At 38.7% G+C, this 25098-nt stretch overlaps 1 protein-coding gene across 13 annotated transcripts in view; it reads right to left on the bottom strand.

Moving 5' to 3' along the window:
• Window positions 1-570: 570 nt before the first annotated feature.
• The window catches only part of LOC129732766 (regulating synaptic membrane exocytosis protein 2), a 113198-nt gene continuing 88670 nt past the window's right edge, over window positions 571-25098 (bottom strand). For 9 of the 13 annotated variants that reach the window (XM_055693970.1, XM_055693979.1, XM_055693974.1 and 6 more), the window contains 4 exons: window positions 5967-6153; window positions 5741-5908; window positions 5476-5678; window positions 571-3995 (listed from right to left, as the gene is read on the bottom strand). In XM_055693970.1, coding sequence (XP_055549945.1) covers window positions 3827-3995; window positions 5476-5678; window positions 5741-5908; window positions 5967-6153 — 727 coding nt within the window. In that variant the 3' untranslated portion in view covers window positions 571-3826. Of the gene's footprint in view, window positions 3996-4828; window positions 5679-5740; window positions 5909-5966; window positions 6154-25098 lie in introns of all 13 variants that reach the window. The other 4 variants (XR_008729349.1, XR_008729348.1, XR_008729350.1 and 1 more) reach the window with 2 other exon arrangements.

Genomic DNA, 25098 nt, shown 5'->3' with positions numbered 1-25098 from the left:
TTGTATGTGAGCTTCAAGCTGCAATTGAATTTTTATTCTCAGTTAAGTCTAACAGATTTTAATTAAATGACTTACAAATTTGGTGTACTTCCCACGAAGTGGTACGGCCTGATATGATGGATTCTACACGTTACTTGTGATATTTATCTCCGTACTAATTTTAGAGTTAGAATAACTATTAAGTTAATTTTATCAATTAATCCGTACTTACTTTAGGTTCAATTTCAGATTTAAGAAAGGCACGGGTTGAAATTAAATTTTTAATGAAGAACTATTTGTGATGAAAACTTTTATAGCTTATAGAAATTAACTTTGATTTATAGCAAGATTAATTCAACACGTTTTAATTTAATCCTCGCTGCTCATTGTCTTCTCGTCTGTTCTCGCTCATGACGTGAAGCGTTGCTAACAATGAGGGTTCTCATCGTGACAAATGGGAACTTTTTTCTCTTTTCAGTACAGAAAAAATGTTCTTTATGCTCATAACACCTCCAAATAAAAAGATGAAAGGCAATGCACATTGCCTTTCGGCTTATTTAAAAAACATAACTCATCAATCAAACAACACAGTTTCGTTTTTCAATTTTCACAGTTTTATTGTCGTTTCTCGACATTTCCTTAGCCGAGAGGGGATACATTTTTAATATATATTTTCAGTATATTTATATATGGTTTAATAATAATAGAAATTTTAATTTACAATATTCTCTTAAATTATGTCCATTTTTGTTTTATTTTTTTTCTTTTTGTTTGACGCCTCCTTTCGACTCTAGTTTGAATTTTTTTGTAGTCGCGCATTACTTCAATCGTTCTGATCATTTTCGTATGTATATAAATTAATTCTATTAAATTAATATATTTTGGTTTACTGTCCCCATTCTTGCTTTTGTCTGGATTACCATTGCGGTTGAATAGTTGCTTAGTTAATACGTATCCCTTATGAAATAAATAAAATTTATCGTTTCCAATTTATACAAATATTCTCACTGAGTTCCCACCTGAACATTCTCCCCACGCTCTTCACCCGGTTAGTAGGTTTTCGTTTGATTTAAGTAACAATCCTAAAAGTGTACAGCATTTCAGATGTTTGACATGTTCAACGAGTAAATAGTCGCTCCGTACATGCGTAGAAACTGGAGCTGATTTGCAGTCGAATCTAAGTTTGATAGTCATTTAACAACTTTTGCTGGTTGTGAAGTGAAATGTTATTGGTTAATGTGTGCGAGATACAGAAGAGTGACAAGAAACGTCAAAGGGTTTTACTTGGTGAGAGCAATCCAATAATCATTCTTCTCACTTTCCTTTTCCGCAGTGTTTTCTCAACCGATTCTGCGAAATTATATCTCGTCAAGGTTCAGAAACTAAATTATCTACAATCAATAGGCCATTAGTTATCCGTATATTTTGAATGTTCTCTTCTTTATTACCAATGCATTTGGTTTCAGTTTTTTTTCTGTCAACTCCATAACAAGCATACATTCCTCCCTAGTTGTAATTCTAATGAAATCTTCGATAGAAATTAAGGTTAATAACAATAGAGCTATACATTCAAAGCGAAATGGGCGCCGCATCTGAAAAGTGCTGAAACAAGTTAGACTATGTTAAGTGGCGAATTTTATCTTAAACTTGAAAATAAAGCAAAACTTTGTGTCGTAACAATTTGCGAGAATCAACGGACGGATCCAAAATGCGCACAAATGTTTCCATTACAGAAGTAAGCAGTTTGTAAGGATTCTGATTTGTTAACAAATTGTTGTCAAATTAAATTTATTTGAGAAGCAATTATCAAACCTTCGTTGTTTTGATACACACACGAGAAGTCCAAACCAAACCACAATTTTTTTTAGTAATTAAAATACGCTCCTATTTTAAGCCTTCGATTGTCAAATGTCCAAAGTAAATACTTAATATGGTTCGTCTTCAATGTCATGTTTGATTGAAGTCAAAACGAGTTCCTTTTTTTATATCGTTGTGATATGATCTGTGCTGATACTGTAAATGTTACCGTGCAAGCTGTAACCGTGTGTTGAAAATCTGTCCAACAAAAAGTAATTTCCTGGCGATGCCCTGTCAATAATTTGTTCCATTTTAGAGTGAATCTTATTTCACTTTTCGTTATAATTTTCCTATTGACAACGCGATGACTGTGTTTCGTACAGAGTCCGCAAGTTTTGGTACAGAAAACGTCCACATTTCATCGAAACCCTTCTAGAGCGTATGCGCTGGTCGATAATAAAAGTTCTGTCTCAATTCCCAATAAGCTTTCGTTTAAGTAATTACTGAAATTATTGTTGATTACGTTTAAGTTGTGTTGCTATTTTTCAATTTATTTATGTAAATTAATCGTTAAAGATTTCTTATATTAAAGATATGGTTTTGGCTTGTGTTTTGTTTAAAGATAAATATTTTTACTTTAAAGTTGTTCGTTTTCGTCATTTGTGAAATGCCATTTCGCCCCCGATCGCAGTTCGATAAAGTTCCAGTTGTTGCTAGGATCTTGAGATGTGTCAAGGAGTTACTCGATCGAGATTCAAATTAATGTTTCAAGTGTAAATTAGATTGAATATATTTGAGAAAAAAATCATTTCAATGAGTTCAACTAGAAATCAACCTTTCGAAATTCATCAGAAGTATTTTTTAGATAGAAGCAATTTTGAAACTTGAAATTTAAATTTTTTTTCCTACTAAATTACTTTTTGAAGCATTTTGTTTCTATAATGCATAGAAACCTTCCAAGTGAAGGTCGATAACACAATGAAGTGAAAATCAAAACAAAGGTTTCGTGCATACTTGGTGAAAAGCTATGATGATTTTTTAGAATTAATCGTAGGATAAATCCCGAGGGTAAATACATTAGAGCATTCGTGTGTGATAAATTTAACCCAGTTTTTGCTTCTGACTACTCTGGCATTTCTCTCATACACTCTTCCCTAGAGATTTTATTTTAGTTTTTGGTAGGAGTCTAAGGCAAAAATCATGTGTATCGATTTTTCAATTTTGTTTTCCCCTCTTTTCGATAAATGAGTTAATGAGTGGTTTTGTTCTCTTTTTTTTTTTTTGTTGTTTGCTTTATTTGTTTTTCGTCTCTCATTTTGTTTGATTTGATCTATAGATATAAGTATTATTTACAGTTTTTTTTTCTCTTCTCGGTTAGCTGTCGTAATAGATTTACAAATTTGCTTGCTCATGAGTTTGCTTGCATCTTGTTCGTGAAAAAGTTCTGTTTTTTTTTCCTGTCCTATACCACCAGCTATACTTGATGGCTTTCGATTTTTCTTTTGCTTGAATTCTAGACTTATGAGATTAATGGGAAATAGGTAAGAGAAAATTACATGAAATGCGTGTTAATTTGGCGAAAATTATTTTTGAGTGAACGTATTTCTTTCGTTATATTTGTTTTGTTGGAACTTGAATAAAATGAGTAAGAATGACGTATTTGTAGGAGCATGTGCATTTACAATGTCAAGAGTTTTGTTTCAATAAATTGATTAATAATAATTAAACGTTCCTTGTTTCATAAATATAATGGAAGGCTTGATTATTTGTTTCATTTTTTACAAAGTAGTTGTGACTTTCCTTGTCGTGAAATTTCTGATGCTGCAAGTTAATTTATGAATTGTATCATTACTGCTTTATATATTATTTTTAATAAATTCACAGATTTGAGTTTCATTTTGCCTTAGATGTACGTTTTACTGATAAATACGCGAATCAGAATCTGAAAATTGCTCTCGCTCTTCGTTTTCCTGTGTGTGTGTCTGTGTTGGTTGATGATTTTTTTTGGTTTTTGTTTCTTTCCTTCACTGAATTTTTTTATAGTAATGTTTTACTCTAGTCTCCTATACTGGAACATTTTGCAGTTACGGTCTGTTGTTGGCTTCTTAGAACTAACTAACGCGGTTTGGAGTTTACTTAAAACAAGGATACGGATCTTGTAAACCAGAAAGTAGGTACGCCGATGAAAATCATTTTGAGGTTTTTCGAGGTTATTATTACTGGAATAAAATGGAGAAGGTAGCATATATTTTTGTTAGAATTTCTCCTCTGCTATGTGGTTAAATTCAAAGCAACTGGCAATTATCTCCGAACAAAGCGCAATACATACAGATTAACTCGGCAGAAATAATAGTTTTTAAAATGTTTTGTATTTTATTGAGTAAATAAAGAAGCGAAATTCCAAGCTAGCACAGCGATTTTTCAAATCTTGAAGCAAATTTCTAGCAGTTTACTTGATTAAGATGATTGAACGGAGCAACCGGGAAATTCAAAACATAAAATTCTGAAGTCCTGATTTAACTGTTGCTTATGCATTTTAGCACAGCCTTCATTCAAATTTGTTGAAAATGTTGTGTTTTTTTTCTGACATGTCGATGCTAACTACAATATGCTCTGCTTCAATTCTACTAATAAAAGATTGTTAGAATCGATGCTTACGAGGCAATATTTTAAACCAATTTTTCAAAAAAACCATTAGGAAACAAAAGTTCTAGCGCTCTATATTACAAGTTGATAATTGCCATCGTTTACTTTGAACAAACATTTACGAAAGAGCCAACGTTATCTAACTCTACAGAAAGCAGGAATGGATAGAATGAAAAATGTCTGCAGAATATAATTCATCAACTAATTCGTAATAATTACCGAAAATATAGCAACAAAAAGTGCAGCTAAAAGCCATTGAAGTTTGGGCAAACCAATTTTGCTAATACAATAATGAATAATATAAATATAATAACTATTACCATTTTGAAGAAAAATAAATCAGAACAGCAACAATGGAAATTAGATGAATATGTGGTATAGAAACATGCATACGAATATAACGTACCTATGGTCAACTAAAACACATTTAGTTTATTTGTTTAATCTCATTGCATTGCTCTAGCTCATTTTCGTTCTTGGAATGCCAAAAATAGTTCAACTATCTGATTAAATTACTCTAATCTATTTTTCTGTTGAAAATGGCAACTAAGATCAATTGGTTGTAACACAACTTCAATTCAAGATGAACTAAACAAACTATGGAACCGTAACTAATGGGGATTATTTTTGATTGTACAATATAATTACGATATAGTTACTACATACATAGTTACTATAGTTTGTCAAAATTAGCCTGTCGACGATATTCGCAATAACTGAAGAATGTTACGTGTTCGAAGTTCATGTTCACACATATTTTGATACCGCAAATATAGTATTTCCTCTTTATTATATAGGACCAAAAAATTGATAAAAAGTTAGATGTTAGGGAGCTTTCTACATTGGAAATAGCTAACCATCAAAAATTCCCTTACAGTAGAAAACCGATCTAAATCAGCTATTTTTTCTATATAAATCACAGTAACTAAAACTAGTTTGTCTAATAAAACAGTACGAAACTAAAGGATACGGTTCCGAAACTAAACGACAAAATGTGGAAGGAAAACGATACCGAAGGAGAAAAATAAACATAGTGATGTCAATGAGTTTTACAGCTTAAGTGAATCGAGTGATGCAATTGAGGATCGCCTAGATAGACCCAAACTAGGTGGTCCACTGACCAGTGATGTGGTTCCAAACAGTTTGTACCATCCGATGACTATGTGTGATAAGTTTAGGTTGTCCAGCATTATTTGAGCTACACCCATGAACACTTTTTTGCCCTCCATTCGCCCGTAGTCACCCCACACCGTCACCTGGAAATGCGAAGGAAAAGTTAGCTGACATTGTTCTACAGTTTAGGTTTACTTGCACTTACCTGTAGTATGCAGCCAGCAAATGGTTCTCTAAAAACTAATTGTTGTTGATATAATGGATCTAACGTTTTCCTAGCAGTCGTTGTTTTAGCTTTTTCTATACATTTTTTACCGGAAACTAAATACACTTTAACATAAGGCGCTGGAAGTACTTTTGAGCCAGGACGTGCCTAAAATTATACGGTTCTTGTAATCATCTGATTAAATACGGCTCGACCGGCAACCAACCTGCAATCCTCTCGCTCTTATCACTTCAACTTCTAAGGAACCCTTTTGATAGCACATAGAAAGTTGAATATCACCTAAGGCAGGAGCACCCAGTACCTGGCGTCCAACGAGTTGTCCTGGTCCCAAGCCCTCGATGAAGTCCGATAAAGGTCCCGTATCACCGGCCACCCGAAGCAATGGTGACCACCTTACATTGGCGAAGTATAAAATTGAAAACTGTTAGATAATCCCATCGCTACCACCATAGTTACTGTTGAACAATTAGAAACAACATTTAATCGAAGCGAAACGTGCATGCTTTATGTAGCATAGTGAACCATTCGGGTAGCATAATTATATCATACACATGTCTTAACTTCTACGTGATAACAATGAATATGATGCATCATCGGTGCTGTCTTAGAGTATGATTCAAAATTAACATTGAAATTGAAACACAAGCATTGGTGAAATGCAACATTAGCAAACAACGCAAATTTTGTTTATATACAGATTTCAATTATTCATGTACAATGTTGATTTACGAAATGACGATGAGAATGTAGAAACAAACATGTCTTAATTTTTTCTTGTCCTTTTCAAACGACTTGTTAACGATTTGTAGTTACTGTGGTATGCGATAAATACTATACAGAACTTCAATCAAATTTGGGCGACTTCGTCTAAAAGAATCAATTATGTATTGAATATTTACACTTTACATTGTTGCTTCAACGATGAAAATGAAAATCTAGATGCAGAAAATCTCACCAATTTCATTAAATGTTTGGGTTCTTGCAGAAAATAAACAATAGCGATTTTATATTCTAACAATCAGAAAGAAGGCAAGCATTACAAAAACCCCATGAATTATCATGGTTATCATGAAAGCGAAAAAGCGATGTTTGAAAAATGTATTTTGTGGGACAAAAGTTCATGCGAATCTTAGGTTTTTATTGTGAAAACACTGAAATTGCCGGTTGATTCAATTAAGAACATAACTGATGTATTACGATTTTTTTTAAATCTCAATGTTTGCAGCTCAGCTCATGTCAGTAGATCTCATGTTAGTAGAACATTAGTACGGCGCCAGGGTGGCCAGATCCCCGGATTTCTCGTGGATTTACGTAATTGTTTCACTTCTACGGATGTACAGTATACGGATCAATCCTAGAGATTCTCAGAGTCTCTGGAATCAAACGACACAGTTCGGGCATCTCTGCACCTTGCAGTTCAACCATTTTTGACAGTTCAGGAAGGTATGTTTACAAGGTGTTTGTATTTGAAACGCAGAATCGATTTTTTGTTCTTAAAAGGTTATATACCTTTTTGCTCGAGAAAAAAGAGCAAAGTTTGGAACTTTTCTTAAGCGTGTAGCATCTTTTTTTATTGCATAAATGTAGTAATTTTCTAAGAGTTCAGTTATTCAACGACAACAAAACGTGTTTGTTCATAAGAAATAACAATTATTTGGGGAGCAGTGGTCGTTTACCCGAAACGTTTTTTTTTTTTTTGGAGAGGTTTGCGGTGTTTACGATAGTGATAGTGCAGCCAGTGATGGAATAATCATGATAAAAAAAGCTCACTCACCGCTCAATGCAAAGAAAAATCGCCGGAGAACTTCGCACAAGAAGATCATCAATGATATTTGATCTAAATGTTTATGAAAATACCAAACGAGAATCAGTTTCAGCTGGAATCGTAGAGGATATTTTTTGTCTCCATCTCACATGCGAGCGAAACGCAATCGGGATACGAATCATTCGAGCATCGTATCGCCTTCGTGCTTTTTCTGCTTTGAGCGGGCAGCCTATATCAACGAGCGCACGAACTCATATTGATTTTGGTTTTAATATTTTTCGTTTCTCTCAACCGCTCGGGCGAGAATTTTGTTAGTAGGTAGGGGTAAGCGGGGTAAGGCCGCCCCCTTAAACAATTCTGTTTATAGAAAAAAAGTTACGGCTGCAATTTCATTTTTTACTTCGCTAAGAGGCTCTCCTATTCAATACCCGCATCTAAAAAATCAGAACTGAAATATTTTCGTTTATTTTCCAGCTTCTTTTTCGATTTCAAAAATGAATTGAAAATTTGCAGATCTCTTTCATGCGGGGTAAGCCCGCCCACCAGCGGGGTAAGATCGCCCACCATTTTTTTTGAGGATAACAAATATTTTTAGAACCAAAACGGTTGATTTTATCGGTATAGTGTCTTTGGCAAAGTTGTAGATGGTATTTTTTTTTTTAAATATACACTGTAAAATATCAGAAAAAAAAATTATTTTCTAAATTAATTTTTTTTTTCACTATCCAAGTTCAAATCAATGCTTAGATACCTTTTTGTGTTTTTCACAATAAATAGATTTTTCAGAAATGTGGATTTTCAAGATATTCAATTTATAATATATCTGCCTTTTAGCTAGAAATAAATACTCATTAAACGTGTCTTTGGGATTTTTTCGAAGAATTAGTATATATAGAGTAATAATAATAATTATGAATTTTTTTACTCATATTTTAATTTTTTTTTTTTGATTGTAGAACAAAATTGCTATCTGAAACTTTACTAACGACTCTATACTAATCAAACAAACCGGTCAAATAAAATCTTTATAAAATTCGAGCTATTAATTTTTTTTACTTCACGATCCACCATCAAGTTTAGTTTGTAGATATTTCAGGCAAAAACATGATTAGTTTGAATTGAATTTTCAAACATTTTATTTCTTATTCAATTTTTTGTTTTTTCATTGAAATTTTTTTTTACAGTGTATACTTTTTTCGGAAGGGCAAAAATATTATTTTCAACTTTGCCAAAGACGTCATACCGATCAAACAAACCGTCCTTGGAATAAAATCATTTCTGCTCATTAATACAATTTTTGCACAAGTTCACTTTTTTCAAAAATTAATCTTGTTAAAAAAATATTACTAGAAAAATCGTTTAACATCATTATTTTATGTGGCTTGAAATCGCTTTACTGATCCTGTCAATATTCCCTTTGTAGTGTCGCGGCATTTGGGTCTTGAAGTAAAACAACAAACAGTTGTATACGTGGCGGTTCTACCCCATGTATAGTGGGCGGCCTTACCCCCAGTGGAACATTTTCATATTTCACCGAAAAAGCAGCCAAAATTACAAGATTACTCACGGCTTTCAATATTTCCGAAAGAAGACAGATTCAGGCAACCGATTAAACGTATATTCACAAACAAAACAATAGACTTTCAGACAGAAAAGCCTTAAGTCCCGTTACCGCAAAACACTAGCGCATTGACCGGTTGCCTGCTGAAATGTTGTTTTTGATTATTTCCGTTCGCGAACTATCAAAGCAGAAAGCGGTGCAAAATATTATGTTTTTATATTGTAACATGTCTATTAAGGAAATTTTTCAATTATTATATAACATGGCAGTGAAACTACGGTGGGCGGTTTTACCCCGCTGGGCGGTCTTACCCTGTTTACCCCTAGTAGTTTGGAAGTCTTACAGACTCGAAGTGCATTGCTGGTTATGACCGCAATTGGATGTGAGCTTTTAAGCAATGCACAATTACCGAAACCAAAGTAAACGGTTTGCAATCGCAAAGCTGTAGAAAAGAACGATAACTCATCCCATCGAAATGCCGTGTGTAATTATGATTATGCGCAAAGCAATAAACTGGTATTTATTTACCATTTGGAATTTGACCTTAAATAAAACTCAAATATGGTTATTGGTGCTGTTGTTATAGCATTTGTCTGTGTTTATACACAGAAGGTCGAGATCCGAATCGGAATATAGCACCAAGGCTTTACTTTATTATAGCGTATGAATGCTTTACTATAAAAACACTGATCCTTTTATTTGTTCGATATATAAATAACCCTATCCCAGCAGAGATAAAAGACTTTCCAACTCTTATTACTCATAAACTTAGTTTTAACTGTTTTCTGCGACGACTACAAAGCCCTATATTAGAACCACCCATCAGCCCCTTCACTGCAGTTGTCGTCAATGAAATGTATACAATCAGTAATCTGGTTGAAGAGCGGGTAAAGATCGGGATATTTCGTCGAACAATATCACGAATCATTTCATGATATTTCATCTACGATATTTGCTCTGGGTATATCATTTGCGAATGTAATGTAAAGAGAAAGAGAGAGAGAGAGAACGATCTGATTCTTTTCATATCGTGGCATCGATGAGTTGCGCCGAAACAAGTTCATGATGTTTCATTTTTCTCGCACCTCGAAGTTCAATCGGGATAGTGATGTCCGATTTTTTCAACTAGTCGATTATTACCTAATCGATTATTGTCCCGGCAGCAGGTAATCGACATCGATTAATCGACATAAACTTAATCGATTAATCGAATTAATCATTTGAGTTGGCGCTTTCCAAAATTTGAGAACTTCGAAGCATTTAGGAATTCTTCGTAACGCGACGTGCACTTTGAATTATTAACACATTTCACAAAGGAGTGAAAAGCTTTAAGAATCAATAATGTTTCATCGATGCTGCTTCACAAAAATTTACGCGAATTGTAAACAGTTTGACGGTAAAAATAACGCTATGTATCATATTAACTTTTACAAGCTAAACCTACTTCGCGAAAAAGGTTCAAATCAGAATCGAAATAGAAATTCATTGAAGTTATTTTTAGTTTTATACATAACTAGCTTGGATTTGAAAGAGCTTCCACCTTGGATTTAAAAACGGCGTCTGGAGTCGATTCTAGTCGGCATCATTAAGTTAATTTTAGACTATATTCCGGTCAAATCAGTTCAAATATCTGTTTCATTCGTAATTTTATTTCCGACGTTGGATATTCATTAAATATCTAAATATACTAGATATGAATATAAGCCTCAGGAGGATAAGAGCGAGAAAAATTAGAGATAGTAAATTTAAAAAAAAAGTTTAATTTTAAATTAGATCATTAAGGTAAAATGCTTTTTAAACATCAAATATTTTCTGAGTGTTCTGAATGCCGGACTTTTCTATTTGAAAACAAACTTTCAGATAATTTCAAGATTTTGAGGGTTAGACGCCCTGACAATTTTTCCCTGACTATTAACTTTTTACTTGGTTTTTACTTCACAAATGGAGACCATTTCTTCTATTGCTAGTTGTAAGCAAACTCAGCTCTTCATCGGTTTTTTTCAGTGTTTAGCAAGGTTCATGAAAATTTTTACATGTGCAGTTTTCGTTTGTGGATATTAAAAGTCATTCAGAATACTAGAATGTATGCTATTTTCAAAATTTATGTAGACTTCGGAATTTTCGTGTATTCACGTAAATTTTGTAGCTCACGCGTCACGGTTTCTCTGCTTAGATTGTATTTGAGTCTAAGTTGATGAAACGTTTGAGTCAATGAAATTGAAAAGTAGTATCGTAACTACCTTGTACATTCACGACTTTCGCACATGTGTCGCATGTATGTTTGTGTCGGAAAAAACAGAAGGTCGTATTCAGGATTGAAATATAGTACCTGGGCTTCTCTTGGCTCTTATTGTTCTACTAGTTTTATTGCATAAATTCTTTCACCAATCGGACATTAATCGAGGTCATTTAATCGATTATCTAATAATCGGTGCTTCGCCTAATCGATTAAAAATTATTTGATTATTTCTACAGATAATCGATTAACTCGATTAATCGAGATGCAATCGGACCAGAGTTCGGAAAAAGTGACAGAACTGTGTGAAGGCGAATGATAAGAGCATTCAGAGTACAATATTTCCAGCTATTTCAATCTATTCTATCCCTCATACAGCATGCTCTGACAAAAACCGTGCCGATAGCGGTGTGAATCTCTCGTTCGTTCAAATATCAACTACTTTGCGCTTGCTTGATAGTGATTGATAGTGATTTTCCAATTCCTGTTGCTGGAATAACTTTTAGCCATTGCTTTCTTGTGAAATGGTTTTATAGTCACACTAATTTTAAGAATCATGCTTCATCCTGTAGAGCACCCAATGCTTGCTGTAGCCTGACGAAACTAAATAGGCGCTATAAGTTTGATATCATTCATTACTTTCTTGAACGAATGAATGGCAAAGCATGACTAAAAGTAACATCAGCCGAATCAGTAAAATGTAAAATTTGGGGTAAGGGTAACTAGATTCATCTCAGTATCACTGCAAAGGGTGAGAGTGAGTGTACAGTTAGCTTCATTTCAGGTGTATTCCAAGATTCAATGTGAGATTTCAGAGCTCTGAATCGGACATCACTAGATATATCAGAGTGTGAAACGAGCGACAGAAAGTTCGAAAGCGAAAACGTATCGCATTTGAAAATGATATTTCGCTGACAATTCCAAATCTGGATGCAGCAGATCAACTGAAATAAAAAATACTCATATTTTTTCATTAGTTTAGAAGTGTGCCGGGTATCTGAACGATCGTTTTTATTTTCTTTTTTCCCAAAAAAACATGTTTTGAGCGCTTAAAATTGCAATAAAGTTGTTTTTTCGGTAAAGTTAAACATCTTGTATCAAAAATCGGTCGTTCAACGATCGGCAAATTTAATCACGAATACTTAAAAAAAAGATGAAGACAATCGGTTCAGTGGTTTCACCGCAATCTTTAACACGACAGAGTCATTTTTTGAGAAACACCATTCCGAGATAAACGCGTATAAAGTTTCAAGTTTAGCTTATGCGACCGTGACGAGGCGCGCTTCAATAAACAAAACAATTGTACACTTTAGATGGATTGTACGTTGAAATATGGCGAATAAAAATGTGCTCTTTCACCAAGACCCCTTTGCTGCCCATTCTGCTCACGATACGACCGATAATTTCAGCAATAATCTATTTTGGCTGTGCGACGATTGTGCTAACAATTTCAACGAATGGTTGCAGCACCGAGCTACCGCTAGCCCCCGCACTACTGACTCATCGATGTTGTGCAAGGCTGTCGACAAATTAAACACGGTCGTCACAGATTTATCTTCTCGCATTAAAAAGCACTTTCCGATCGGCGCTGCAGCTCCGGCTAAAAATATTTTTTATTATCAGTGACAACGCGGAGAACAACCGACACCCAAACGGAGTCGTGAAGACAATGTTAAATTTCGCCCCGCTGCGGCGAGTGTTTGTGGTACAAGATTGGTTCAGTGCAAAATAAAAACCGTTGCTGATGAACGGCAGCCATTGTGGCTTTATTTAAGCCGGCTGGATCCGAGCCATACAGTTGATGATGTTGTCATTATGTCGCAAGAATGTCTCGGCATCAGTGAAACGCCAAATGTTGTAAGGCTGGTGAAAAAAGACGCTGAACTTTGTCTCTTTCCGGGTGGTAGTACCAAAAGCGTTAAGGGATACGGCTCTACGAACATCCACATGGCCCACTGGAGTTTTCGTTCGTGAGTTCGAGTTTGACCAAGTACGCCCGGAAAGATTTCGCCAACAGCACCTTGGCCCACTCAAATGCTGTGATATTGTCATGCGATAGTCAACCGACTCTCGCACAAGTTAAGTATCTTCCGTTTTATGCTCCTGACGACGAATACTCAAATTCAGAAAATTCAAATTTTGACTTTACTACCAGATTGCTTGCGGTATGAATTCCAACATCGAGGACTATCTACTAGCTTTTTCTGAGGGCTGCTACGAGCTGATTGCCCTCACGGATACTTGGCTGGATGATCGCACTCAATCATCGCATTTATTCGGCTCGGAGTACGAGGGCTTCCGCTGCGACCGTGGTCCCATTAACAGCCTAAAAAGGACCGGCGGAGGTGTGCTTATTGCTGTCCATCGTCGCTTAAAAGCTAACGTAATCCATGAGAACTCATGGAATGTTCTTGAGCAGGTATGGGTGTCCGTCCAACTATCTGGTCAGAAATTGTTTATTTGTGCCGTTTATTTCCCGCCGGATCGAACACGCGACAAGCAATTGATTGATATGCATATCCAGTCGATGTCAACGATAGTCTCCAGAGCCAAACCGTGTGACGAAATTGTTGTTATCGGGGACTTTAATTTACCTAGTCTGTTTTGGCGCCCCTCTCGGGATGGATTTCTTTATCCCGACCCGAATCAGTTAACATTCCATGCCTGCGCTCTGGATCTTTTAGATGGTTACAGTGTCGCGGGACTGCAGCAAATCAACGGTAATGCAAACGAGAATGGGCGCTGTCTAGATCTTTGTTTCGTCATCATTAAGGATACGGCACCGCTGCTAACTCTCGCACCTGATCCTCTTGTAAAAAACGTTGCTCACCGCCCGGCACTTGTTTTATCACTTGACGATCGATTAGGGAGCCTCCTACTCGGTCAAATTTTAATTTTCGGCGTGCCGACTTCGACGGTTTGTTAAACGCGCTGCTAACAGTTGACTGGATTGGCATTCTAAATCAGACGGATATCGATTCGGCTGTTAACGATTTTTCTTCCGTTTCAAACGGTCTAATAGATGCGTTTGTGCCAAAAACACGAAACCAATCGCATAAATATTGTCCCTGGCAATCACCGGCATTGCGTCGCTTAAAATCGTTAAAAAATTCCGCGTTAAGGAAGTTCTCAGCGACTGGCGTTTTTTTTCTTCGCGATCATTACCGACAGTTGAACTACGAGTACAAAAAACTTCGTCGGCGGTGCTACTTGAACTACAGACGTCATATAGAAGGCAAACTGCGAGCAGATCCGAAGAAATTCTGGAACTTTGTCAACGAACAACGATAGAAGTCAGGCTTACCATCCACGGTAGAATTGGCTGGTGTGAAAGTTGTTGTCGCTATTTGCCGAATGTTCGCTGTAAAATTTTCAAGCGTATTCAGCTACGAAACACTAACAGATGGTGAAATTTCTGATGCTGCTAATAACATCCCTTTCCCTGGGCACTCCATGGCTTCGAACAACATCGACGATAATGCAACCCTTGCCGCTGCTAGGAAATTGAAACACACGTACTCTCCTGGCCCGGATGGAATCCCAGCTACACTGCCAAAAAAATGCATTGCTGGATTGCTCACACCGCTTACCCACTTGTTTCGTTTGTCGCTTGCTACTGGTAGATTTCCTACAACCTGGAAATAGGCCTTCCTATTCCCGGTCCATAAAAAAGACGATCGCTCGAAGATAGATAACTATCGAAGCATTTCTGCATTGTGTGCAATTTCGAAGTTATTTGAGCTAGTCGTTCTTCAACCTATTTTGGCACATTGTCAAAGCACTATTCCGGACGATCAAACGGATTCCTTCCCGAGCGCTCCCGTGCTACAAACCTGCTATGCTTGATTAACTACGCGTTCAACAGTTTTGTTCACCGACATCAAACCGACGTTATTTACGGACCATTCGGCTGCCTAAGACAAAGTAAATCATAAAATCACCGTTGCCAAACTTGATGGATACGGGTTCAGCGGCAACTTGCTTGGCAGGTTAGAATCCTACTTACTGGGTCGAACTCTCAGAGTGAAAATCGGTGACGAAATTTCCGAACCATTTGTTGCTACTTTCGGAATTGCCCAAGGTAGTCATCTCGGCCCATTGGTGTTCCTGTTGTATTTTAATGATGTACATCACTCGTTAAAATGTCCTCGTCTTGCGTTCGCTGACGATTCGAAGCTGTTAAACGAAATCAAAAACGTGGAAGACGCCACTTATCTCCAACAACAACTCAACATATTCGCACGTTGGTGCAAGTTAAACTGCATGGTACTCAAGCCTAATAAATGCTCAGTAATAACGTTTACTAGAAAACACCGTCCGCTACACTTCGATTACAAGTTAGATGGGTCTTCAATACAGCGAGTCGATCACGTCAAGGATCTTGGAGTCTTCCTCGATACCAAACTGACATTTAAGCAACATATATCGTTTATTGTTGCTAAAGCCGCTAGACAACTGGGATTTCAGAAACATACAATGTATAACAACACTATATTGCTCGCTTGTTCGGTTCTCATTGGAATTTTGCTCTACTGTCTGGATTCCTCACTACAATAATGCAATCCACCGCATCGAAAGCAGCCAGCGCCGTTTCGTACGCTATTCTCTTAAAATGCTTCCCTGGCGGCAACCCATGCGCAACACCCGATACGATGATTGCTGCCAGCTTCTACAGCTCGATACTCTTCAGCTTCGCCGAGAAACAGCTCGCGCCATGGTAGTTTCAGATGTTTTGACTTCACGGATTGACTGCCCGGCCATTCTTCGCCTGATCAACCTAAACGCGCCATCCAGAACCCTGCGGAGGTCTTCTGCGTTGCAACTGCCTTTTCGTCGTACCAACTACAGCGCAAACAGTGCCACATTGGTATTCAACGAGCCTTCAACCGGGTGATATCTGCTTTCGACTTTCACTTATCGCATCAAGTTCTACGTTCAAAATTTATATCTCTGTTTCGTAATGTTTTATATGTTAATAACCATTAGGACTAGTCTTAAAATGTCTGTTGGTAGAGCTAATAAATAAAATAATAAATTGGAGATATTGCGCTACACAATCCCCATTCTTCGTGTTCGCTAGACTAAGGTCTAAGTGATTGAAAATGAGCATTCTGACAAGGGATTCCACTCCAGAGCAATTCTCGCTAAAACTAGGTCACTAGGTGCACAAGGTCTTTCAAATTGAATATAAATGCACATAGTTATTAGAAATCATTCTGTGCCGAACACGCATCAGTACTGGACGTGTTTGGTGATCGGTCCGATAGAGTATAAAACAAAAGACGTGTGAACAAGTGTTGGCATTGTTTGCCTGGTCGAGTGAAATAAATCCGGGTTCAAGGTCGTTCCTTTGTGCAACTGTTTCGCATCGTGACTGCCAGCTGGTGCGTAAGCCGATTTGGCTGCTGGCTGGATTGTGCTACAGCAGTGGACGAGACACAAACGAGGAAAAAGAAGAAGCCATCAGTGTCAGCGAGTCGTATCGCTGTGTGGAGTGATCTCACACCTGGCTCGCTGCTGGTGGCTGTTTGGTGCTGCTGTATTGGTGCTGCTGGCTGTAACGGCTGCTACTTCGAACGATCGGACAACCAACCTTACTGGAAGGGAGAAATAAAAAGGTACGTGTTCTTGTCAGCGCTAGTGCGCTAAACATAGCGCGATGGATGTAGATCCCTCGCCTCCCGCGCCACCATCCCCGAACCCCTCTGACCCTGACCCTTCTGTTACCCCCTCCCCCGTTCATTCTTCAGTCCTTCCTCGCCCCAGGCTTTACCCAGACGGAGCCCAGGGCAGCTATACTGTTTATTTTCGGCCAAAGGCAGGACCGAAATCGAAAAAGTTGAACCTCTTGCAGATTTCTAAAGACCTGACGAAGGAGTACAAGGGCGTGACCGAAATTTCCAAGGTCCGGCCTAACAAGCTCCGTGTCGTGGTCGGTAACCTGAAAGAGGCCAACGATATAGCTTGCTCTGAGCTCTTCACACGCGAGTATCGCGTTTACATACCCGCACGAGACGTGGAGATCGACGGTGTCATAACCGATTCGAGTCTGTCCGTCGAGTGTATACTGCAAAGTGCCAAAGGGTGCTTTAAGAACAAAACGTGTCCCGAAGTAAAGGTGCTCGACTGCAAGCAATTGCGGTCAGCATCGATCATCGGTGGCAAAACAGTATACACTCCGTCAGACTCGTTTCGAGTTACGTTCGCCGGGTCTGCACTACCAAGCCACGTCTCGATCCACCGGGTTCGTCTCCCTGTGAGGCTCTACGTGCCCCGCGTCATGAACTGCCTGAATTGTAAGCAGTTAGGCCATACAGCCGCCTACTGCTGCAATAAGGCACGTTGTGGCAAGTGTGGGGAGTCTCATGCGGAAGATTCTTGCAGTGTTAACGCTGAAAAGTGTATTCACTGCGGAGAAAATCTGCATGAGCTCTCGACATGTGCGGTGTACATGCAGCGCAGGGATAAAATAAAACGGTCTCTCAAAGAGCGTTCAAAGCGTTCCTACGCTGACATGCTGAAGAAGACCGTTACCACTTCTCCCGTTACTTCGAACCCCTTCGATCTGTTGCCCTCTGAGGAAACCGATTCTGACGATTCACCAGCGGGAGCATCTTACGCCAATCCTGGGGAGTCTAGAAAGAGGAAAAGTGTTTCCTCTCCTAAACTTCCCAGAAAAGGTCCTAAGATTTCTCAAAGTGAAATGAAGGTTACAAACAAACCAAACAGTGCTGCGGAAAAACCGAAGCAAACTCCTCCTGGGCTGGCAAATTTAAAGTCCCAGAAGGAGTTCCCAGCACTGCCAGGAACATCTAAAACCCCAGTTGCTCCTTTTACACTCCCAGTTGATGAAACAAACTCTGGATTAGTGAAATTTTCTGACATTGTGGACTGGATTTTTGAAACTTTCAATGTACCCGATCCAATTAAAATTTTTCTTACAGCATTCCTCCCAACAGTTAGATCATTTTTGAAGCAGTTGACTGCCCAATGGCCTCTCCTTGCAGCGATTGTATCCTTCGATGCCTAATTCAACTGCGTATATGAAGGATTCTATCTCTGTCTTACAGTGGAATTGTAGAAGTATTTTACCAAAAATTGATTCGTTTAAAGTTTTGATAAATAAAAACAAATGCGATGCATTTTCCCTTTGTGAAACTTGGCTTACTTCAAATATTGATCTCAACTTCCATGATTTTAATATTATTCGCCTTGATCGAGACACCCCATATGGAGGAGTACTTTTAGGGATTAAAAAGTGCTATTCTTTCTATCGTATTAACCTCCCCTCGATTCCAGGCATCGAAGTTGTCGCATGTCAAATGACAATACAAGGTAAAGAGCTTTGTATTGCCTCAATATATATTCCCCCCAGAGCACAGGTTGGGCAACGGCTGCTCTTTGATTTAATAGAACTTCTTCCCTCGCCACGTTTGATTTTGGGAGACTTCAACTCTCATGGCGTGGCTTGGGGTTCCCCATACAATGATAACCGCTCCTCTTTAATCTATAACCTTTGCGATGACTTCGACATGACTATTTTAAACAACGGTGAAATGACACGTATCCCGAAACCTCCAGCGCGCCCAAGCGCTTTGGATCTATCCTTATGTTCGACGTCGCTACGGTTGGATTGCACATGGAAGGTAATCCTAGATCCTCACGGTAGCGACCATCTGCCTATTCTTATTTCAATTACTAACGGGTCAACTCGCATGCGACCAGTTGACATTCCGTATGACCTCACACGAAATGTCGATTGGAAGTTATACGAGGAAATGATTTCAAAAGCGGTCGAGTCGATTCAACATCATTCACCACTTGAAGAATACAACCTCCTCGCGGGCTTGATTCTCGACGCCGCGTTGCAAGCCCAAACGAAGAAATATCCCGGCGTAACGATCAAAGAACGGCCTCCCACTCCGTGGTGGGACCAAGAGTGCTCCGATGTCTACACGCAAAGATCCGACGCGTTTAAGGCCTACCAGACGGGAGGTATACCTGGCGACTATTTACGGTATTCGGAGCTTGATACCAAGCTTAAAAGCTTGGCTAAAGCAAAGAAACGTGGATATTGGCGTCGGTTCGTGAACGAGACGTCGAGGGAGACATCGATGAGCACTCTTTGGAACACAGCCCGAAGAATGCGGAATCGCGTAACGGTCAACGAAAGCGAGGAGTCTTCAAGTAGGTGGATATTTGATTTTGCCAGGAAAGTATGTCCGGACTCTGTTCCTGAGCAAAATATTGTTCGCGATGCGTCTCCGGGCCACGACGCGATAGAATCACCTTTTACGATGGCAGAACTTTCAGTTGCCCTCCTGTCCTGTAACAATAACGCGCCTGGATTAGATAGAATCAAATTCAACTTGTTGAAGAATCTACCCGGCAATGCCAAGAGGCGCTTGTTGAACTTGTTCAATAAGTTCCTGGAGCAAAACATTGTACCGCAGGATTGGAGGCAAGTGAAGGTGATCGCCATCCAAAAACCAGGGAAACCAGCTTCTAATCACAACTCTTATAGGCCGATTGCAATGCTATCCTGTATCCGGAAATTGATGGAAAAAATGATACTCCGTCGTTTAGACCACTGGGTCGAATCAAATGGTCTACTATCAGAAACTCAATTTGGCTTCCGCCGTGCCAAAGGGACGAATGATTGTCTTGCGTTGCTTTCAACAGATATTCAGCTGGCGTATGCTCGTAAAGAACAAATGGCGTCTGCGTTCTTGGACATTAAGGGGGCTTTTGATTCCGTTTCTATTGACATTCTTTCGGGTAAACTTCACCGACAAGGATTTTCTCCAATTTTGAACAATTTTTTGCACAACTTGTTGTCCGAAAAGCACATGCATTTTACGCATGGCGATTTGGCAACTTTTCGCATTAGCTACATGGGTCTTCCCCAGGGCTCATGTTTAAGCCCCCTTCTTTACAACTTTTATGTAAATGACATCGACGAATGTCTGGCAAATTCATGCACGATAAGACAACTTGCAGACGACAGTGTAATCTCTGTTACAGGAGCCAAAGCTGCCGATTTGCAAGGACCATTGCAAGATACCTTGGACAATTTGTCTGCTTGGGCTTTACAGCTAGGTATCGAATTCTCTCCGGAGAAGACTGAGATAGTAGTTTTTTCTAGGAAGCATGAACCTGCTCAGCTTCAAACACAATTAATGGGTAAAACGATTTCTCAGGTTTTGGTACACAAATATCTTGGTGTCTGGTTCGACTCTAAAGGCACCTGGGGTTGTCACGTGAGGTATCTGATGAAAAAATGTCAACAAAGAGTGAATTTTCTTCGTACAATAACCGGACAATGGTGGGGAGCCCATCCAGGAGACCTTATAAGGCTTTACCAAACAACGATATTGCCTGTTATTGAATACGGGTGTTTCTGCTTCCGCTCCGCAGCAAACACACATTTGATCAAACTGGAGCGAATACAATATCGTTGTTTGCGTATCGCCTTAGGTTGCATGCAGTCGACCCATACGATGAGTTTGGAGGTTTTAGCTGGAGTACTACCATTGAAAAACCGCTTCTGGAGCCTGTCTTCTCGTATTCTAATCAAATGTGAGGTCTTGAACCGTCCCGTGATTGAAAATTTTGAAAGGTTAATCGAACTTAATTCTCAAACCCGTTTTATGACATTGTATTTCAATCACATGTCCCAAAATATTAACCCTTCTTCGAATATTCCAAATCGTGTCGACTTATCAAATACTTCTGATTCTACTGTGTTTTTCGATACATCCATGATAGAAGAAACTCGTGGAATCCCGGATCATTTACGCGTGCAGCAGATCCCTGAAATTTTTTCCAATAAATATCGAAACATCAACTGCGACAATATGTACTACACTGACGGATCACTTCTTGATGGGTCCACTGGCTTCGGTATCTTCAATAACAATTTAACCGTCTCCCATAAGCTCGATAATCCTGCTTCTGTTTACGTCGCAGAATTAGCTGCAATTCAGTACACCCTAGGGATTATCGAAAAAATGCCCACGGACCATTATTTCATCTTTACGGACAGTCTCAGTTCCATTGAGGCTCTCCGATCGATGAAAGATGTTAAGCACTCTCCGTATTTCCTGGGGAAAATACGGGAACATCTGAGTGCTTTATCCGAAAAATCTACTCAGATTACCTTAGCGTGGGTCCCTTCTCACTGCTCGATACCGGGTAATGAGAAAGCGGACTCTTTGGCTAAGGTGGGCGCAACAAACGGTGATATTTATGAAAGACCAATTGCCTTTAATGAATTTTTCGCACTTGTACGTCAGAATACGATCATCAGTTGGCAAAATGCTTGGACCAGAGGGGAATTGGGAAGGTGGTTACATTCCATAATCCCCAAAGTATCGACGAACCCGTGGTTCAAGGGGTTGGATGTAGGTCGGGATTTCATTTGCGTGATGTCCCGGCTTATGTCCAATCACTATAGATTTGCCGCGCATCTCCGTCGTGTTGGGCTCGGGGAAAGTGGTATCTGTGCCTGTGGTGAAGGTTATCACGACATAGAGCATGTGGTTTGGTCATGCCCTGTACACCGTGACGCCAGGTCTAAATTAATAGCTTCCCTGCAGGCCGAGGGTAGACAGCCGGCTGTTCCTGTTCGTGATGTCTTGGCGAGCCGTGACCTATCCTACATGTCCCTTATATACGTTTTCCTGAAATCCATCCACGCCCCAGTCTAGTCCCGTTCCCCTCCGTCTACACCCAACAAAACGACAAGAACACGTTTGAACCTTAAGCACAAAACCAGCAACCAGACCCCGCACAATAGAACCAGGACCCAAGGACTACGAGCCTCTGTCCCAACTCACGACATCGTGGCTCAACAGAACGAATCCATACATGCCATTCGACGATTATCAGACGACCATTGAACAACAAAACACTGATTGGAAATCCCATGCTAGTTTTAAGTTAGACTTAATTTCAGCTCGTAGTCGGCAGCGAGGATAAAAAATTTGCTTTAGTTTTTAAGTCATCAGATATAATTGGCGCCGTTAAACATTAAATTGTATTTGTGCCGTGTCAAATAAATGTTATGTGAAGAAAAAAAAAAAAAGTTATTAGAAATAGAGAAAAAATGATGATGCCATTTTTGTTTGATCGAATTTGTTGACCTCTTGGTCACCAAGGGCCGGAACAGTTTTCATAATAGTTGAAATTTTAGCAATTCTTGATGTATTATTTGAGCTATATCTCTAAAATTCGTTAAGTAAAGTACTACAAGTAGCACTCTTCTGTAAAAAAGAATGATAGGGCTTTCCTTTGAAGTGATTAAAATTCAGGCCGCCATCTTGGATTATATCAGAAAAATGCAATTTTGACCGTGTTCGCAACTACCGATTTTCGATATGAGACCAGCATTGGAAAGCTGAGAAAAAATGCTATATGATGCAAGAAAAAAGTTTGGTGAGCATAAGTTTTAACCCATCAATTGAAGCTATTTTCCAAACTGAGTTTCAAAATATTCATCGTACATCGCGCGATCAACGTAGTAACCTGTCTACTGAGACCAAGTGGATGCACATGTTATGTCCATATATGTCAATATATCATAATCGATTGATGCTACAACTAGTACGCCACTACTGTTTTTTTAAGTTTAGTGGAAATAATGAGTACAACACTAGCATGTGTGATACTAACAAAGCGATAGGTTTTTTAATCAAAAACCTAAATTAATCCACCTAGCGGTCAGACTCAGCCTTTCTCATTCAAACTTTTATTTGTAAAAATAGATTTACATGAACGCTTCAATCCAATAAATGTATATTCATTCTTTAGGTTCTAGAATATTGATGTTGCAATCTATACATATAAAAATGCCGTCCGGTCTGTGTGTCTGTCTGATCCATATAGGCTCGGAAACTACCGAACCGATCGACGTGAAAATTCGTATGTAGAGGTTTTTGGTGCCGATAGAGGTTCCTAAGATAGTTTGAGACCCCTCCCTCTTCTGGAAGGGAGGGGTCCCATACAAATGAAACATAAATTTCTGCACAACTCAAGAACAAACCAAGCAAATTAAACCGAATTTGGCATGTGGATGTTTAAAGAGGTAACAAATATGTCCATAATAGTTGAACGCCCCTCCCTTTTTTAGAGAGGAGAAGTTCCATACAAATGAAACACAAATTTCTGCACATCTCTGCACATCGAGAACTAATCAATTAAATGGAACCAAATTTGGCAGGTGAATGTTTTTAGAGGTAACAAATATGTTCCATAATCGACCTCAGGCAACATTTTGGTTTGTACGATGACAACTTCCGGTTTCTGGAAAACAGCCGAAACTGGCCGATATCCACCCAATATAACAATATCCGGATCTAGAATGATACACAGGAGCTAAAATCGACCACAGATACCATTTTGAATTCTAAGATGGCGACTTCCGGTATTGGGTGTTATTCGATCATTTTCGGCTGTTTCACAGGAACATGTGCTTCCAGAAGAGGGAGGGGCCTCTTAAAACATTCAACCAGAATGACGCTCAGAGGCCAGAAATTATCTTGAATACCATTTTTAAAACAAAGATGGCGACTTCCGGTTTGTAAAAAACAGCCTAAAATAACCAAATACCATCCAATATGAGTATCTCTGGAACCAAAATGATGCAATGAGCTAACAATTGACCTCAGGCACCATTTTGAATTGCTAAATGGCAACTTTAGGAAACAGTCGAAAATGACCGAATAATACTCAATATGGATATTTCCGTAATCGAGATGATGCATAGAAACCAAACATTGACCCTGGACACCATTTTGAATTTAAATTCGACCACTTTTAGTTTCTGGAAAACAACCAAAATAACAAAATACCTCCCAATATGGGTATTTCCGGTGTCAGATTGATGCCAGAAAATCTGCTGAAAATGACCGAATACCACTCAATATGAATATATATTCAGAATTAAGGCGATGTACAGAAGCCAAAAGTAGAGGATGTTGTCATTTTGATAAAACCAACCATTTCAAACGATTTGTTATTTGACTTTGATAATATCCTATGGCCGATTCGTCGTGCATTGTCTGACTTTAAACACATCGCAAAGAATCAATGAATTTGGAACATTCAAATAGTACGATAACAAACAATATCGCACGCTTAGCCTTGGGGCTAATAGCGGTCTCGATCAACTAGATTATAGTTGAGAGAATTCGTTATCGATATTGTTTTTGGCACATTTTGCATGTGTAGGATAAGTACAACGATACACCGTGCCCCAGTGCTGAGTCGAGAAAATTTCCAGCTCGAAAAGTTCCTTGACTCGATCGGGAATCGAACCCGACATCACAACCGTGTGGGAGAGCTAGCCGACCGACATCGCTAACCACAGAGCCACGGGGACCACAACAAATAGTACGATACCACATTTAAATTATGTTATGGCCACATATATCGATCAAAGCAGGTATAGTTTTAAATAGTCTTTGAATTTCTATTTTTTTCCATATCTTTTGAGCCACATATCAAATTGTTATGAAATTTGTTATTTGTAAGTTCGAGAGATGACTCGTTCGTATGACACTAGTAATGTTCCGATAAGTCATGTAATCTTTGAGATAGTAGACTTCCGTTGTTTCATTAAAAATTTAATACATAACGGTGCCTTAGTTTAATTATAATCAAATGAAATGAGAACGTATGAGCAGCCAAACTTTGAAACGACGTGTTGACTCATAATTCATCAGTTAACCCTTAACTAGCCCGCTCATCTGTTAATAATATTGATCAAATCGGTT

This window comes from Wyeomyia smithii, chromosome 3 (genome assembly GCF_029784165.1).
Source record: "Wyeomyia smithii strain HCP4-BCI-WySm-NY-G18 chromosome 3, ASM2978416v1, whole genome shotgun sequence".
NCBI classification, from domain to species: Eukaryota; Metazoa; Arthropoda; class Insecta; order Diptera; family Culicidae; genus Wyeomyia; species Wyeomyia smithii.
This window is presented reverse-complemented; position numbering and strand designations above follow the sequence as displayed.